This window comes from Equus quagga, chromosome 6 (assembly GCF_021613505.1).
Source record: "Equus quagga isolate Etosha38 chromosome 6, UCLA_HA_Equagga_1.0, whole genome shotgun sequence".
Classification (NCBI taxonomy): Eukaryota; Metazoa; Chordata; class Mammalia; order Perissodactyla; family Equidae; genus Equus; species Equus quagga.
Window position 1 is genome coordinate 33,971,141 of NC_060272.1, and position 19,321 is coordinate 33,990,461.

A 19,321-nucleotide genomic window follows, 5' to 3' on the forward strand; every position below is an offset into this window, starting at 1 on the left:
CTGTGGATTCAAAAAAATTCTATAGATATTTTTTATTCTGCATTCTGTAGGGACACTTGGAAATTTAGGAGCACTTGGATTGCAAAATCAGATGAAAAGTCTAATGAAATATGGTTAGTGAGGAAGAAGGGAGCATCTTTTGGAGGGTTTTGCCTAACCCACCTGAATCATTTTACTTTTTGCAGAGTTGAATGTCCAGCTCACTCTCCATAGTTTTGACGCCTGTCTGAGGCTAAGGCAAAAAGACAATGACAGAGGGCAAAGGGTGCTGGTCATGCGTTTGTACAAAACACCTGACTTTTTCCCTGAGAAGTGTCAAGTGTTCAGGGTGAGTCATTGAAACTATAGCATTTGGACTTTATTTGTTCATAGGAAATACTTGACTAGCAAACTAAAATTCTTGTGTTTTCTTTTTTTCTGAGGAAGATTTGCCCTGAGCTAACATCCACTGCCAATCTTCCTCTTTATGTATGTGAGCCACTACCAGAGCATGGCCACTGACAGACGAGTGGTGTGGGTCTGCGCCTGGGAACCGAACCTGGGCTGCTGAAGCAGAGCACGCCAAACTTAACCACTAGACCACCAGGGCTGGCCCAGTTCTTGTGATTTTTGAATTGTGAATGCTCTGGTGGTATATCCCAAATAATTATGTGAAAGAGAAGAAGTTCTGGTTTTAGAATTGGTGGAGAAGATGTGAAAATGTACCAAATATGTCTGAATGTGAGGCAACCCTGAGTATAAGATGATCTTCCTCTTTCCCAAAGATAAAAAAGGTTGTTTTTTATTGTTTGTTTGTTTGGTTTTTGCCAATACAGATATTGAGTGTACCTACTTTGTACCAGGAATTATTCTTGGCTCTGAGGATGCAAAGAAAAAAATGCAAAAAGAGAAAAAAGACAAATCATCACTCTCTTAGGGCTTATATTCTAGCAAGTAAATTATACGGAATGTTAAAAGTGCTATAGAACATGCCACAACTAGAAGGACCCACAACGAACAATATACAACTATGTACTGGGGGGCTTTGGGGAGAAAAAGGAAAAAAATTAAATCTTTAAAAAAAAAGTCTGTTTAAAAGTGCTATAGAGAGTAATAAAGTAGGAGAAAAAATCTAGGGGAATGCTGGCTGTGCCAGAGAGACAAAGAGAGTGTGTGTGTGTTGTGTGTGTGTGATTTGGGGTGGGGGGGGGTGACTGCTGTCTCACATGGTGGCATGAAAGCATGGATGTAGATGAGATGAGGGAGTGAGCCATGCACTTATCTGAGTAGGGGCACGGAGTTCAGAGACCTTGAGAGAGTGTGCTTGGCATTTAAGGAGTAGCTAGGAGGCCAGTGTGGCTGGAGCAGAGTGAGTGAGAGGGAGCATAGTGTAGGAGTAAGGTCAGAGGAAATGAGGAGAGGCTAAAGATGAAAATCCAGGTTGACTATCTAAGGGTCATACGGAGGCGGCATAGCCACAGTGCACATTTAATCTATCTGTATGTCACATGCAGATGGCCAGGGCTCTTAGGACATTGTAAGGATCTTGTCTTTTACCCTGAATGAAATGGGGACCTTGGAGGATTGCAGGTGAGAAACATGACTTAAGTTTGAAAAGGATCCTTCTGACTTGAGAGTAGGTTGAAGGGGGCAAGGGACACCACTTAAAAGGTTATTGCAGTAAACCAGGTGAGAGATGATAAGTAGTATTCCATAGTGTGACTATACCACATTTTGTTTATCCGTTCCCTTTTTTCTTCAGTTTTATTGAGATTAACTGACATATAATGTTTCATTAGTTTAAGGTATACAATATAATGATTTGATACATGTAAATATTGTCAAATGGTTGCCACAATAAGTTTAGGTACCATCATTCACAAACAGTTAACAATTTTTTTTTGTTGATGAGAACTTTTAATATATACTCTCTTTGCAACTTTCAAATGTACAATACAGTATTATTAACTGTAGTCACCATGCTGTACATTACATCCCCAGGACTCACTTGTCTTATAACTGGAAGTTTGTACCTTTTGACCCCCTTCACCCATTGCCTTCTCCACCCTCGCCTCTGGTAACCAGCAATCTGTTCTCTTTATCTCTGGGTTACATTTTTTTAGATGCCACATATAAGTGAGATCATACAGTCTTGTCTTTCTCTGTCTGACTTATTTCAGTTAGCATACCTCCCTTGAGGTCTATCTGTGTTGTTGCTAATGGCAGGATTTCCTTCTTTTTTATGGCTAAATAATATTCCATTATGTATATTTCTTTATCCATTCATCTGTCAGCGGACACTTAGGTTGTTTCCGTGTGCAGATATCTTTTCAAGATAGTGATTTTGTTTCCTTTGGATGTATGTGCACACATAGAAGTAGAATTGCTGGGTCATATGATAGTTCTATTTTTAATATTTTGAGGGATCTCCATACTGTTTTCCATAGTGGCTGCACCAATTTACATTCCAACCAACAGTGTTCCCTTTTCTCCCCATCCTTACAGTACTTGATATCTCTTGTCTTTTTGATGATAACTATTCTAACAGGTGTAAGGCTATATCTTCTTGTGGTTTTGATTTGCATTTCTCTGATGGTTAGTGAGCATTCACTTGTTAATTAAGATTGTGGTTATTTCCAGTTTGGGGATATAATGACTAAAGGTTCTAAGAGTATTAGTGTACAAGCCTTTGTGTGGATACATGTTTTCAGAGCTTTTAGCTAAATCTCTGAGAGTAGAATGACTGGGTCGTGAGTTAGGTCTATGTTTAACTCCTAAGAAACTGCCAGTTTTCTAAAGTGGTGTTGCCATTTTACATTTCTGCATACAGTGTATGAGAGTTCCAGTTGCTCCACATCCCAATGGGCACTTGGTCTTTTTGGTCTTAGCCATTCTAGTTGATGTGTAATGGATCTTACTATGGTTTTAATTTGCATTTTCCCTGATGGCGAATGCTGATGAGGGGTGTCTGGATTTTAATCTCTTCATCCAGAAGGTTTTTTTATCCTCATTGTTGAAACTTTGGTTCTTTTCAGCTGAGGCTCATAATAACTTTTATTTATTTATGTATTTGTTCAGTCGTGGTTGGTACGTTAGTATGCTACACTTTTATTTACTTTTAACTTTTGACTCCTCACAATAACTTTTAAAAGTATTCAAAGGATATATTATGATTTATTAGAGGTTGGCAATGGCTTATATAGCTTCATGCCTTTGTTTTTGGGAAACAAAAATATTTAAAGTGGGAAAGTATAATACTGATATCATTAATTCAATCTCACTTTTAAGTCATTTATGTCCGATAGTATAATTTAAGTTTATGCTTTGTTTTATGTAGGGTCTGACTATTACTTTCTATATTTTATCCTTTAGGATGAGAATGCATTCCGTGTGATAATAACAGGTCTAGGTAAACATAAATTATCTCTAAATATTCAACTGAAGTGAGGATTTTTAATTCTTTTCCAGGTTCCTGATGTTATCAGCAGCATAAGGCAGTTATCTAAAGCTGCCATGAAAGAGGATGCCAAACCCAGCAAAGATAACGAGGACGCCTTTTACAACTCTCAGAAGTTTGAAGTCTTGTACTGCGGCAAGGTGACGGTGACCCACAAGAAGGCCCCGTCCAGCCTCATTGATGACTGCATCGAAAAGTTCAGCCTGCACGAACAGCAGCGCCTAAGGATCCAGGGGGAGCAGCGCGGTGCGGATGCCGGCGGCGAGGAGCCCGCCGTCTTCGAGGCCGAGGCGCCCGGTTCCCCCGCAGGCATTCTGTTGGAGGAAGGGGATGGCGTCACCAACACCCACCCTGCCTTAGCAGCCCCTGCCAGCCAGCCCGGACCGTCCAGCTCTCGAGGGTGCTTCCCTGAGCGGATTTTGGAAGATTCTGGCTTTGATGAACAGCAGGAGTTCCGGTCTCGGTGCAGCAGCGTCACTGGAGTCCTGCAAAGGAAAGTTCACGAGAACAGCCAAAAACCACAGCCTCGAAGGAGACATGCCAGCGCGCCCAGTCACGTACAGCCCTCCGATTCGGAGAAGAACAGAACAATGCTGTTTCAGGTGCGGCCCTGGCAGGGGGCTCTCCCGGGTTTCGTCATCCATTGCTAGACAGAAGCAGCCGGCTCCAGCTCCTGCCCGTTCCTCATTCTGCAATAATCCGATGTTTATTTCTTACCCCCTGGGAAGCAGATAAAGCAGATGGAGAGCAAAGAAAAGTAGTGAAGGGGTGAGAGGCAGACGTGGAATGTGAATTGTAAGAAATTAGGGAACAGGGAAAGGAGGGGAGGGGAAAGAAGTTATTAAAGGAGCATCATGGAAAGCTGGTGGAGAGAATCAGAGTAGGCTGCTCCTAGTATCTCCACCATTTGCCTTAGGTCCATTATTAGATGTTGTTGTTGTTTCTTAAATGACAGAAAGCCAATCTTATAAAGGATTTAAAGATGTGACTCTGGGAGAGTGTGAATAGGCATGGAGGAGAAAAAGGGAGTATTCTAGAGAGGAAAAAAGAAGTCGAGAGACTCGTAGGTGTATTTTCGGAGGAGAATACCCCAATTTACTCTGTCACACAAAAAGAAAGGTTAAAGAAACACCTCAGGCCTGATAATTTACTGGACTAGTTATTAAAATAATTGGGTGCAAGCTGTATTATAAGTGTAAAAGATAATTCTAAAAAGTAGTTTTTGAAGGTGTACATGATATAGAAAATGTCAAGTTCCACTTAAAGGAACTTGATTTGTAACAATGCCCTATAGAGGTTCTTTAATTAATCCTCAGCTTTGAGGATTAACTTGAGTTTCCCTTAGATTTGAGTTTTCCTGAAAAAATGTGTCCTTTTATCCTGTTGTAAAGAACCCTTGAGAAGGAAATTCTGCAGTTACCTTGATAAACAGTCCCGGTGTGTAATATTTGCTTTATCGGAAGTTCATAGGTTTTTTGTTTTGTTCTGTTTCATTTTTGATAACTCTAGGCATGTAAAGTGTCTAGAGTCTTTTCTTGGATGATATGTTAACTGAGTTTCCTCTCTTATTTGAGATATTAGATTTGTTCTTTTTCTTAACTAGCACAGTCTTTGCTGTTAATTTTTTAAACGGTTGTTTATTTTTAAAAATTTTAACTTATCCATCCAATTGCAAATATATCTTTTCCTTACCATTTGGGAGAACGTGTGGTTACAAATTATAATTAAATAATTGGTATTTTTAGAAATCATGAAGTGAGGAAAGTTTACTTTTGTTTTTTAAAAAAACTGTGATTTCTAATCTGGAAAAAAAATGGTTTTTTGTTTCTTGTAAATTAAGACCAACTTAACTTTCATGATTTTTAGATGAAAGGAAGACATGTTTTGAGACGGCTGATATTTAGGTTGAAATGTTGGTTGGATTGGATGCTGATGCACCTGTGAATGAAATATCTGGGAGATAGTATTTGCATCTATATCATTAGATGAATATTTAATTATAAAGTAAGAGGTTAGGTTCTTGTGAGTTTCAATTAATTGGAATGTCTTTATTTTTAAGGTTGGGCGGTTCGAGATTAACCTTATCAGTCCAGACACTAAATCAGTTGTGCTTGAAAAGAATTTTAAGGATATCTCTTCTTGTTCTCAGGTATGTACTGAAGTAGATCCTAGTATTTGAAGAAACCAACTAAATCTTGTTTCTTAATTAATCACAAAATAGCTGAGCTTAATGCTTCAAATTTTAGTGTGTTTTTAATTTTAATTATTTTCATGTAGATTTGTTTTAAACCAAGAGTGTTCATGTGTTTGTGTCTGTGCCATTAATAAAATCCTTTCCGGGTCCCTCAGTATCATAATGGTTTATCCTTATTATTGTCTACCCTGTCTCCTTGGAGCATCACTTCATCAAAGTCCTTCCAGTGACGGAATTTTTCTGGTGATGAGTTCTTGTGAAAATACCCTCACAGTCAGCGTTCCCCAGACTCTTGGGCAGTGGGACACGTGGGTATCACTGAGTCATGCTTGTTCTTTATACCCTGGTAGGTAGTAAAAGAAGAACTAGTACTTTCAACTTCTAGTAATGTAAATGCCAAATTTGGAAAAGAAGGTTTTGGTATATTTTTGTTCTTTTATTTTTAATTTTAAAACTGTGTATTTGAAAGTTTATGAAATAATTGAGACACGTAAATGTGTACAAGGTCATATTAAGCATAAACTAGTGTCCTAAGTACCTTAGTAATAATTTAGCATATCTGTCCAGAAGTTAGAGCTACCTAAATGTGTGGTAAACATAGAAAGGATTTTTGAAGATTTGGAATGGAGGAGTATCTAAATCTAGGTATGAGAAGGTTGAGAGTGCACAGATGCTTCTGAGGAGGTCCTTGGAATAGAGCAGGATTAAATTCTTTCCTAGCAAGGTGACTTGGAGGTATCTTCAGGGACCTGGATCTTGTCAAGGTCCCTTTCCATATTTTAGTGTTGAAAAATCAAGATTAGCATTACCATAGATAGGATATTCAGACATTCTTTCCTTCAAAAATAACAAGCTATTATATGTCTTAATTATTCGCCTCAGCCTCAACTAATGTGGTTTCACTCGTCATATCTTAATATTTATTCTATTATAAGGAGACATGAAATTATGTTGTGAAGATAAAAATCTTCTACTCTAATAACAGAGAGAGGCAGCATCTGACTGTTAGAAGAATATATTGCAATTTCTAAATTCCCATTTAAAGGACAAAAAATTTGGTAGAAAGATTATTCACTTTAACTGAAAAAGTGTTTTTTAAGCATTCTTGTAATTCCCTGTTTACTGGGCGTCCCTGCAAGACCCTAAGCTCTGTGAGGACAGGTGTCTGTAGCGCATCAGCATAAGATGTGTTCAGACAAAGCTTAACACTTAGGTGTTCTGTAAATGTTGAATGAATATTTCTACATGTTGGGCCTTGTGCTTAGCACTGGGGAGAGAGAGGTGTGCAAACCAGTGGAGTTCCTGCCCCCCAAAGCTCAAAGACTCAACCTAAAAAGCTGTGCCTCCCCTCCACACTCCCCAAGCCTCCCAGTAACAAAACTAGCAATGTTCATTGAACATCCAAAGGAAAAAAAAAATAGTGGAGGGAGAGAAAACAAAGAAGAAAAGAACCAGCCAAACCAAATATACAAAACTGGCAGTTCAAACATGATTTTTTCTTTTTCTTTTTTTTTAAAAGCAAGCTTTGTATTCTGACATTCTGGTTCAGAAAAAGAATTAAACAAAAATATGAGGGAAATTTGTGGAAAGGCGTTTTTATTTTTTGCTTGAGGAAGATTTGGCCTGAGCTAACATCTGTTGCTAATTATCATCCTCTATTTTGTCTGTGGATCACCACCACAGCATGGCTGCCGATGAGCAGTGTAGGGCCGTGCCTGGAAACTGAACCCACCAAACTCAACCACTAGGCCATGGGGCCGGCCCTGGAAAGGCTTTTGATCAGAATAATGGTCAGGTTAACCTTCCTCCTCACTGAGTAGCCCTGCTCTTCTTAACTTCTTTCCATAGAATTGAACTGATATAATATAGCCACATTCAGGAACAGGGATGGTTTCTAACACATGCACACCTACAATGTTTCTTTCTTTAAAATCTGTAGGACTGTTTCCCTGGCAAGCATGGGGGAATAAGGGAGTGGTTTTCTTTACTGGAAACATTACCACTGCCTGAAGACTCGCTAAGCTAATGAGGTCCTATGAATTTTTCCTGTTTAGTACTGAGCTAGTGTAAGATATTCTTTAATCATTAATGAGTTGTACCAGGTGGAGCTTACTTTCACCTCATGAGTTGTAACCTCACTCCTTATTGACCTTTTTCTTTTTACCTGAGTTGATTTCCTTTTTCCATGTCTTTTGGATAGATTGAGTTTATGAGTATAAGCAGAGTGGTTACCATTTTTCAAACACACCAGGAGCTATAGTAGATATTTCTTAGTTCTCAGTCTCAAAAATTCCTGACAGTAGGTGCCCTTACTACTATTTTGTAATGAGAAATGCAGCCTCAGAGATAATTATTAGCAACGTGGAACAAACTCTCATGCCTAGTAGATTGGTTGAACCTAGACTGAAGCACAAATCTCTCTGACTGAAAAGCTTGTTTTCCTTTCACTGGGATGTAAATTATTGCAGGACAACATTAAATTTTTTGTTTATCTGGCTTTTCAAAACACTGTGCTTGCTATTGAAATAAGAAGGTGCTGTCTACTAATTGCTATGTATGTATTCAGGCTGATTGAAATTCACAGATGATTCAGAATTTTTTGTTAAGTGTAGCTGAGGTTTTTTCACCTGTATTCAGGAAGTCCAGTGATTTGTGAATTTGTATAATTGAGGTCTGCAAAAGTTTCTTTAATATATTAGTCTTCTAACTGTTGTGGCGCCTTGAATGTCTTTAAATAGACAAATATTCTGTTATTTTTAATGCATAGTTTAGGAAATTGTATGCCATTTAATTAGAGCATTGTCAGTTGTAGGTTTTATGGTTCTTAAGCTCATATGGACAAGAATAGGGTTTATGATGAATCATTAGCCTGCCTGTTCTAAGACCAATAAATTGAAAACTCCATTACTGCAAACACTGAGTAGTGGTTTTATCACGAAAGACAGTGGATCATGCCATCATATTTTTCTTCTTGTGGCTCTGAGTCACAGAGTGTTTGTCAGAAGCAAAACAATCTGAGTTAGTTTCATCTTTTATTTTATGTATCAAAGGCCTCTACATAAATCCGCTATGACATTGTGTCCCCATCACAGTGCTGTGAAGGAGAAATGTGTGGAGGTGTGAAAGCATAGAACCAACACTGATTTCCCTAGTGTTGATTAAAAGGACATATTCCCATGAACACTGCCCTTCTTTTTTCCCTCTAGGGGATAAAGCACGTTGATCACTTCGGCTTTATCTGTCGGGAGTCGCCAGAGCCTGGGCTGAGCCAGTATATCTGTTATGTGTTCCAGTGTGCCAGTGAATCTCTGGTAAGTGCTGTGTTTGCTGTCCACATGCTCCTGCCCACAGAGCCTCGTCTCTTATGAACCCAAGCCTCAGAAAGCAGCTCTCAGGGGGAAAAGAAGAGGGCATCTATTAGAAAGCCTAGGTACTTGCTTGAGTTTAACAAATCCAGTCATGTTACCAGGAGTATTTTTAAAAGGTAGGAAAAGACTAATAATAGAAGAGCTATTTTTCCATTGCTCATGTAAGAAGATAAGGAAGACCTCTTATTCTCTTAGTTGCTGTAATATCTCGGAGAGTATAGTGCTTATATCAACAGAGTAGAGAATGATTTTGTTTGTTCCCTTTATTTCACTAGCCCTGTCCTCATTTTTTAAATACTTTTATTTTTTATGGTCTTATTTTAGCCTTCATTTTCTTTCTTTGGAATTTGGAAGTCAGTTCTTCTCTCCAACACTCCCACCCCCTCCCCGTTTATGGGGGCAGTTGGAGTTCAAGAAGAAAAATGTAAGGCAAACTTGGAAATACATCTGAGTGTCTAAAAATGTGTTGATATTTTTCCCTAAAATTTTTTACTTATTCTTCCACTTGTGTTACCTCTCCTATTTGAACATAACCCTTTAGATGTATGACCATACTTTGAAAAAAAAAATTTCCTCAGATACGTAATCCTCTCACAAGCATTTCTGTCAGGGAAGCACACACCACTTAGACATGTACAAATAAGCCAGGCAGCTTTCTCCTCGTTTCCTTGGTGCATATTACAATCATTCCTGCTTTACTCTTGCCTTCCATATTCCCACTGTGGACACTGAGTTTAGGAATAATAAAGAAAGGGGGCTGAATTGGTACAAAGGCACTTTTTGACTAGTGCTCTCTGGGTCTCAACCTTTTTCTGTAGGGAATATAGCACTCTCATCACTAACAGTTTCTTACTCAAGAGAGTTTCATTTGAGTTTTGTTCTCACTCTAGATAATTAACTATGCCTATGAGGAATCCACATGTTTGTATGTAGGTGACCGCTATATAATAGGTTCAGTTCAGGACTCAAGATAGAAATTTGAGAGTTCTTATTGTGTAAATAATAACATATAACAATAACATGTAATATAACAATAATATATATGGCAACATAATAATAATATGTAAGGCGTGGGGATGTCTGAGCACCTAGGGGAAGAAAGAGAGAGAAAGCCAAAGAGAACTAGTGATACAACACTGGAAAATCCCAACCAAGTAAGTGTTAGGGAGAAAATGATAATCTAGGATACTCTGCCCCATGCCCCACTCCCTACCCCATCCCCTGCCTGTTTCGCCTTTCATTCCTTTCCTCCTCTTTCCCTTCTCCTATCTAAGACTGATTCTTTCCCCACACGCTAGATCCCTTACACTCTTACCTTCCCTAAACCTGTCATATATCTCATATTTTATTGTGGCAGTTTCATTTACCCGACTTCCCAATTTAGAAACCATGATGCATTCTCTTTCACCTTCTCTATCCACTTGCTCACCAAATCCTATTAATTTAAAGATAGAAATGTCCCTTATATCCATCTCTCCTCCTTTTCCGCTATGTCTGCTCCCTGATTCTGGACATTCGTTTTTTTTTACTTAGACTACTGTATTAGCGTGCTAACTAGTATGCCTGCCCCTGCTTTAATCCATCATCTTTCCACTTTCTTCATTATGCTATAGCTTTATTTCTCACAAAATTTCCTCATCAGAAACCAATTTATGCCTCTTTGTTAAGGGACAAAAATCTAGATTGTTTAGCATGGCAGAAGGGCCTTCCTCATTCTTTCCTAAACCCCACTGGAAGACCATTTCCTTGCACATGCTGTTCCGCCTCCTAAGCTCTTCTCCAGGCCAGACCGCAGAGGCTGGTGTGATGGTTGGTGTGATGTTGCTTTTATTTGGTTTGCTACCAAAGCAGCAAATGGTTTGTGCATGGGACACATGAGATCAAGGATGTGAGTGAGGGGCTGGGGCCCACAGAAGCACAGCTGAAGTTCTGCAGTCACTGTTGGCTGCGTGGAGTGAGGAATCTGCACGTCAGAGGTGGCCAGAGCCTGGGCTCCCTGCTTTTGTGCTGTCAGACAGGGAAGGCGACCCTGTCGCCTCAGGGGTCCGCCCTGCTACTGAAGAGGGAGATTGTGCTGTGCTTTCGTTGTCAATTTCCTGGTGGCCTTCCTGCTGCTTCATTGGATGTGAAGCAGGTCTGGCCTTGCTCTACTGTGACTTGAATACCTTTCCTTCTTTTCCACTGTGCATTTTTTTAGAACCAGGCTTAAATATCACATCCTATTGTTAAATATCACATGCCTCTTCTGACACCTTCTTTTTCAGGAGTTGACTCCTTTAGTTGCTCTGTCGTCAGTGCTCTTGCGGCACCTTGTTCATAGGCTCTAACAGTTCCTATGAATCTCCACACTTATTTATTTGTTCACATAACTTTCTACTCCACTAGACTGTGAATCCCACAAGGTTAGAACTGTTCCTGCTCTTGTCATACCCCCCAGTGTTGCTAGACTAGCAGGTGCTACATGTGTTTTGAGTGATTGAGTGTGTTACTCTTAACTTCAGATAAGCATTTTCTAGGTGCTAGTTAATCTTTGGTTATTGGATAACCTGCCCTAAGAGGAAGACCAGTAAAACCTTCTTATTTCCAACCGCTTTTACGAGTTTTGTTTTGCTTGTTGTTTTTAGTATTTTCGTTTTACCCTTGTGCATGGAGAATGAGTTTTTGAAACAGGAAGTTAGAGTAGAAAGTCTGGGAGCGTACTGCATTTTTCCACCTTAAGAAGCTCTGTGACTAAGGCAACAGACTAGACTGGCTGAGAATGTCTTCCTATTACATTGAAGCTGTGTCAGGATCTCAGTTTGGGCTTTGTTGTTCTTAAGAACAGACATATGCCAGAATCTTTGCAACCCTGTTTCCTCTAATTTTATCAGTAAGCATCTGAACTGAATAGTGAAGCATCAGAACTGCAAGCTAGAAGAAAAATTAAATGCAAATTTCCTGTATAACAGACGATAGCTCAAGCATCTGGCATATAGAATACAACAAAACAGTCAGTTAAATATTATAGGTCTAAGTAGTGTTATGATTGATGTGGCTTGGCAGTTGTGTAAGACAAAGTGTTGCAAAACCACACGTGCTGACTTATCTTCTCTGAGTACAAACAATACACACCTAGCATTTTCTTTTGCTTCTTTGTAGCAGTCGCTTTGAATTGCTGAACAGTGTAGTGTTGGATGGGCCCTGGAGGGTCACGCTGGAAGTTTAGATGCTCAGGACTCCTTCCTTCCTTCCTTCCTTCTTTGGAAAATAGACAGGTGGCTTAATCTTATTTAACCAACCCTTGAGATTTGTAGAAAATATCCTTTCTGTTTTCTCCAAAATTGACTTAAAAGGTGTGAAAAAAATGTAAGTTACTACAACTTATAGACAAAGAAAAAGTAAAACTCCACAGATGCAGACAGCAATATCCAGAAGTACAACCAAAAGAAGAGAAAAGACCCAGAACTTGTTTGGGGTTAATAGTTTAAATTTTTCCAAAGACTTAGACTAGAAAATCTTTTGAAGTCCTTACACTTTCTGTGATTCTTAGACTTATTCTCAAATATTATGAAATACCTAAGTTTAGTATGTAAATGTTTATGAGCATTATCTTCATTATGGATTTTCACCTTAATATTATAAATTGGCTTTCTTTGTCCTCTCTCATACTTTTCACTGGAAATTTGATTTTGCCTGATGACAATGCTAAGAATACTTTCTTTTTGATTGCATATGATTGATTTATCTTTGCTCATTCCTGTACTTTTAACCTTTTAACACAACCTATGATTTTTTTGTGGTTGTGTCTAGACTAAAACAATTAAGTTATTCCTAGTGCACTAATTTGAACTTTTAGTTGCTCTGATCCCATGATAGAATTTTTAGGCCATCTGGAAAGAATGGTGGATTAAAAAAAATAAAACATTTAAAACTTTAGAAGTTAAAGTTTTTAGTATCATTTGTGGCTGGGAGAAATTGGTAGCCACATTTCAGATACCATTGAAATGGCCTTTTGTTTCATCTGGAAATAGAGAAGAAAATATGAAAGTTCAGTATTTTCATTGGAGGCCTTTTACAAGGCACTGTTACTAAATGACAAATAATAAACCTATGTGAAAACTAAGCAGATGCTTCACCCCTTCAGTGACTTAAATAAACGAGAAACAAGAGTATAGAAAGAAATATCTGCATAAGTAATTGAAAGTGCTTTTGAATACATAACAAGGCAAATGAAATCAAAATGCAAAGACATTAAATCTTTAGTGCTTTTACTTTCAAGAATTAAAAATCTTTATTTTTTAATTATGGTGTAAAAGAACAGATTTTATGAATAATTCTTATTCATGATATGATGTGAAATTACTCATAAGCCTTTTAAAAAGTTGATAGTATAGAAAAACATAACTGAATAATGACTGGCTGCCTAGTGTATGATCTCTGCTCTCAGTAATATAAGAACAATAAAGTTTCTTTTTATTCTAGGTTCCTCATACCCTCAAATGCAGAAATAGATTAAATCCTTTAAATAATAGCTTCATCTTAAACCAAGCCATAGGCGAAGGAGAAAAAAGAGTCTTAAAAAAATGGTTTACCGAGCATGGTGAATGGTTTTGGACATCAAAGCTGGTTCGGATGTGGTCCTTAGTACTCCCGTAGCTCTGCTGTGCAGGTTTTAGACTTTGATCTAAATTCTACAGTGTGTGGGAAACCACACCTTACATTGATGATTGTGTCACAGAGAAGGAGACATGGCCTGAAGTCGGTTTACCCACCATGAGGATAAGGATGCTGGTTTACCCAGCATGAGGATGTCAGTTGACCTCAAAGAACCAAGTGGGAAACAAGAAGACAAGATTCAGACCTCTTGCCTGAGTCGTTAGAAGAGCAAGAAAGAAACTAGCTAGCAGTTTTCAAGCTGCTGGCCTAGTGGTGAGACTCAGCTATTAGACAACACAATGTCACAGCTTCCTAGTGTTACAAATCAGAAGTGAAATGATAATAAATTAGATGCCATAGAGATAAGAAGCAGCAACCTTCATAGACTTCCCCCGACGTTATTTAAGTTGAATTCATTTTCCCCCAGAACTTTGTCTAAACACGTTTTGTTTGGTTTTACACTAAAAATTATCCAGAAGGATAAAGTAGCATACTTATTAACACAAGTGAATGTTAAACCTATCTTATTGCTCTCTATGTGTGGCAGACAAAATTTCCAAAGAGATCTTTATCTGATAAGCTACTTAATTAAACAAAGACCTGACTGACTGTCAGTTAACAGGCCTGTGACAGTATAACACTCACTGGGATTCAAAAATAGCGTTCGAGTAACAGGTCAGTGTTATACGACACGCATTAAAATGGTCTTATTTCATCCAGCTTTCAATTCTATGTATAATTGAAGGTCTAACTTCGAGACAATCTTTTCTCTCTGCCAGCTCTGTAGTCATCAAAATTCCATTATTTATTATCTAGTCAGCGTCAACAAAGTCTCACATCACTCTTGGGCTTTTAATGTGCTCCCATGAAAGCAAACGTTTATAGACCTGAGTCTTGTTTCTTCTTGTAGGTGGATGAGGTAATGCTGACTCTGAAGCAGGCTTTCAGTACGGCCGCAGCCCTGCAGAGTGCCAAGACCCAGATTAAGCTGTGCGAGACCTGCCCTATGCACTCTTTGCATAAGCTCTGTGAAAGGATTGAAGGTATGGTATAACTTGGCCTTGGCAGAACAGGAGTTTGCTTTGGCATTTGGGAAGTGAGAAAGTTGCTACTCTCATTGAAGGGTTCTTTGTTCCGAGACGAAACAAGAGCCCAAAGAATCATTTCTCTTGTCCAGTCAAATTTGTGCTGTCAGTCTCTTCTACGTGCTTGGCTTTTTCTTCTCTTTCTCTATCTTTTTTACGTTTCATTTTTCTTCTGAAGGCAGACTCAAGAAAGGGATTTGTGTTTCCCACAGTTCTGAAGACGCGGCTGTGTGCATAGCGGGAACTGAGCAAATATTTCTTGGATGAATGAAGAGAAGCAAAACCAGCCAGAATGTCTACTGTTTACCTAAGTCTTTCTTTTTTCCCTTTCTCACTTGATATGTTCCTTTTTTCCCAAAGTTTCAGGAATGAAACTTGAGTAGTTTCATTTGAGAGACATTTGAAAATCATGGAGATGATAGGCATCGTATCATAAAGCAAATTTTTAATTAAAAAAAGTATTCTGAGGAGGGGAGAGGGGCATGAGGGAGAGAGAGAGGTGACTCTAATTCACTTTCCTTTTCTTCTCGTTATCTCTTACTAACAAAAAAAGGTTGAAAACTATTGCACGAGAGAAGAAACATAATTTAATCAATACCTATTAAGCATCTACTATGAGCCAGGTAATGTGCTAGGCACTGGGGATATAGAAATGATTGAGATGTGGACTAGGCCATCAGAAAGCTTACAGTCTAAAGTGGAAGATAGGCATGTGAGCAAGTAAATGCAATTCGTTACAATAGGTGTTATAGTAAATGCGGAGAGTGCAGACTCCAGAACAAAGCAGAGAATGGACTAGTCATTGTAAAGGCAAATTGTGATTTCGGTTCAGTAGGCAGCAGAATCATAGGCTTCTGTCAAAATCGGGGATGAACAGCGGTGTTTACTGAATATCCATTCAACTGTGTGATCAAGGACTATTTAAATGTAATATTCAGATTTTAAAAATTATAATTGTAGTTTTACAGAAAGCATATTCTTTTCAAACGTATAAAATATTTACAAAAATGGGACATTCTTTGGTATATGGTAAAGGGAGCATTATAAATCTGTGGTGTAAAGACTGGATTACTTAGGAAATGGTATTGGATCAATGTGCTGTCCAATGCAAGAAAAATTCCTTCACCTTGTCCTACTCAAAATACATTCTAGACAGATCAAAGTCCTCAGTATAAACAAACAAAATATTAACATTATTAAAAGAAAATAAGAATATTCTTATGTCCTTGAACAAGGAAGCCTTTATTAAGACACAAAAACTCAGAAACTGTTGAAAGCAGACGTTGACAGATTTGACTTCATAAAAATTTAAGGTTTTTACACAGCAATAACTGCTTACTTGCAAGTTAAAGGATGAGCAACAAATAAAGAGGTAGCAGATTGGTATCCCAAATTTGTAAGAACTCTTATAATCTGTAAGAAAAAGATAAAACCACCAGTAGGAAATTACGCAAATCAAATTAAAAACACTTCTCTGAAAAGGAAATTGAAGGTCCAATAATAAAAATGAGAAGCCTCTCAACCTTAGTAGATATCAGAGAAATGAGAAGGCAAACAGCGGTACGACGCTCATCAGATTGTTGGTGAATTTGTAGGGATATTGATACATTTGTGCGATGCTGATGGGAGTGTAAATTGGTACATTTTGGGGGACAATTAATAGAAACTCATTAACCTCAAATTGCACATACTCGGTTAACCAGCAGTTCTATGACTTAATAAGAGAAACTCTTACACAGGCGCAGAAGGTAACATTTTCAAGATTGTATTGTTTGCAAAAAATAGTGGATGATTGGAAACAATCTAAATGTCCATCAATAGCATAACTGAAGTATATTCATATAATGGATCAATTAATGGGAATGAATTTGAACTTTATATCAACTTGGATACATCTTAAAATTATGTTATTGAGTGAAAAAATGATTTGCTGAATAACACTCTGACACTGTCTGGAAAATACATAAAATAATACCCTCTATTTCTTTAAAAAATTTGATCTACTTTTAGACTTACAGAAAAGTTGCAGAGAGTTTCCAAATATTTCTCCCCACCTCCCCCCATTGTTAGCCTCTTATGTAGCCACAGTGCAATCATCAGAACAGGAAGTTAACATTTGTACAATATTATTATCCAAACTAAACTCTTCAATTGATCTTCACCAGTTTTTTCACTCGTGTCCTTTCTTTGCTCCAGGATCCCAGTCAGGATCCCACATTGTATGTAGTTGTTATTTTGTCCTGGTCACCTATAGTCTGCAATTCTTCCTCAGTCTTTCCTTGTCTTTCATGACCTTGACATACCCACTGAGTATTGCTCAGGTATTTTGCTGAATGTCCCTCAGTTTGGCCTGTCCAGGGTATTCTCATGTTTAGACTAGGGTCACTCCTCTGGCAAGAGCTCTATAGAAATGGTGCTGTGTCCTTCTCAGCACATCTAACCATGGGGCTCATGATGTTCATAAGTTTTATTACTGGTCATGTTGCCCTTAACGCCTGCTCAGGATGGGTGCAGGAATTTTCCACTGTAAAATTACTGTCTTTCCCCCCTGGAATCAACAAACATTTTAGGGAAGATAGTTTGAATCTATACAAATCTCTTTTCTCTCACACCTTTGCCCACTGATTCTAGCGTCTATCAAAGGCAAATTCAGCTCTCTCTATAATGTTTTAATATTTTTAAAATGTAGAACTTATTATATTACTTGGGTAATAAAATATAAAGCAAAAACTGTATATTTATAGGAAAAAAACCTGGCAGCAAATACTCCCCAAATGTTAATAGGATAAGGATGAGTAATATTTTCCTTTTTGAGTTTTAGTTTTCAAACCTCACACTGCAGAAATAAGTTATTTCTATGTAGACGAAGCTAAACACCAGTAAAGAAGCAACTTTGTATTTTCTTTTTAAAACTACACTGTAGGAGTGTTTTAAAATATATTTTCTATAACAGAAAAGAAGTTTCAACTTTCATACAAGTGGACAGCCTGTCACAAGCTGGCTCTCACACCACAGGGGAGCTATCGCAGACAGGAAGTATTCTGATTGTATGTAAAAATGGCTAGACCTCAGTTTTGTGGCACCTGAAGTGTTCAGAGACCATTTTAAAGAAAAAGAATGCAAAATTATGAATCGAGAATTAGTAGGGCCCCTCCCAACATCCTGAAACTTCAGTTTATCCAGCTTCAAGGTATGCACATATCCGAAGGGAGCAGAAGAAGGGTCCATATTGACTGCAAAGAGATTCACACAGGTTTAGTTTCATTAGACCTTGGAGAACACCTTCTGATATGATTTTTCCCCCTGCCTTCAATATCAAAGAGCCTCAGATAGGGCAGCGCTCTGACAATAAGCATAAAAATAATAACAATAAAGCAGATACTTCTGTAGGACTCACCATGTCTAGGCATTATTATGTTTTGCATATATTAGCCCACTTAATCCATATAAAAATCCCCAAAGATGGGTACTGTTTTTATTCGTTGTTTTACTCATGAGGAAACTGAGGCACTGAGACACATAGTTGGTCATGGTGGCCACATCCACATTGCTTGGAAGGGGCAGAACCAGGATTTGGACTTGTTCAATCTGTTTTCAAGGTGAGTTGATGCCTCCTCTCTGGGAGAATGTCAGAATGTCAGAATTTCAGGGTCCAGCTGCTCTGAAGCCCCGGCATTTGTGTGCCTCCCAGAGGTGTGTTCATCTAAGTAAGATAAGGGTGCGAGTTTTAGGCTTGTTTTATGCATAGGTACAAAGTGTAACGCTGGAAGAAGGACCGCATTTCAATTAAGCACAAATTAATAGGAGTAGAAAGTTAGTGAGAAAGATATTTAAAAGTATCTAGATGTTAGTATTTCCTATCACTTACTCAGACTTACAGTGTTCCTGTCACTATGTGTGGCTACATTCATAAGGAGTTCTATTTCTATTGAAAAAAAGAAAGAGAGTAGATAAGTATGCTGATTTGGGGCTAATCATCGATGCCTATGTCAAGTGAGTCTTGTCATTTAGACTGGGAGGAAGAGCGCCAGCCATGTCTGTGGACCGAAGTGAATTGAGGAGGCAGTGTCTAAGGAGAACTCCATCTCCCAAGGACCAACCTCAGGATGTGAAACTAAAGCGATGTTGAGCATCATGGAGATGGAGTGGTTATCCTCAATCTTGTGTTCCTACACTAACATGCATGAGGGATAAATAATATACTTGCCTTTCCATATCAGTAATTCACTAATCAGTGGTTCCAAAATGGGGGGAAGAAGGAAGTCAAATCAGGTTCGCAGCAGTGGAGGGGAGATGGATAATTTGAAAATAAACTCCAGCTGTTTCCAATTCCTTTCCTGAAATAAAGGTCTAAAGAAACTTCCTGGGCTATGGATTTAGTTAAATTATTTCAAATAACTACCCTCTTTACTTCCCTCCTTTTTAATCTTTTATCCTCCTAGGCATGTGAATAAGACACTGGAATAGTAAACAACATAAAACAAAACAAAAACAATCATGTGAATCAGTTTCTTCATATATTGCCTAAGGACCCTCCTAAGGAGACTTTGCCAGCAAATGATAAACTATGGTAGTGAGCGACATCACACCATCAAAATGGATT

At 38.3% G+C, this 19,321-nt stretch overlaps 1 protein-coding gene across 9 annotated transcripts in view; it reads left to right on the forward strand.

Moving 5' to 3' along the window:
• The window catches only part of TBC1D4 (TBC1 domain family member 4), a 172,717-nt gene that overhangs the window by 103,469 nt on the left and 49,927 nt on the right, over nucleotides 1-19,321 (forward strand). For 8 of the 9 annotated variants that reach the window (XM_046665082.1, XM_046665083.1, XM_046665084.1 and 5 more), the window contains exons 2-5: nucleotides 3,448-4,038; nucleotides 5,496-5,585; nucleotides 8,837-8,941; nucleotides 14,544-14,676. In XM_046665082.1, the coding sequence (XP_046521038.1) occupies nucleotides 3,448-4,038; nucleotides 5,496-5,585; nucleotides 8,837-8,941; nucleotides 14,544-14,676 (919 nt within the window). Of the gene's footprint in view, nucleotides 1-228; nucleotides 329-3,447; nucleotides 4,039-5,495; nucleotides 5,586-8,836; nucleotides 8,942-14,543; nucleotides 14,677-19,321 lie in introns of those variants that run through there. The other variant, XM_046665086.1, reaches the window with a different exon arrangement.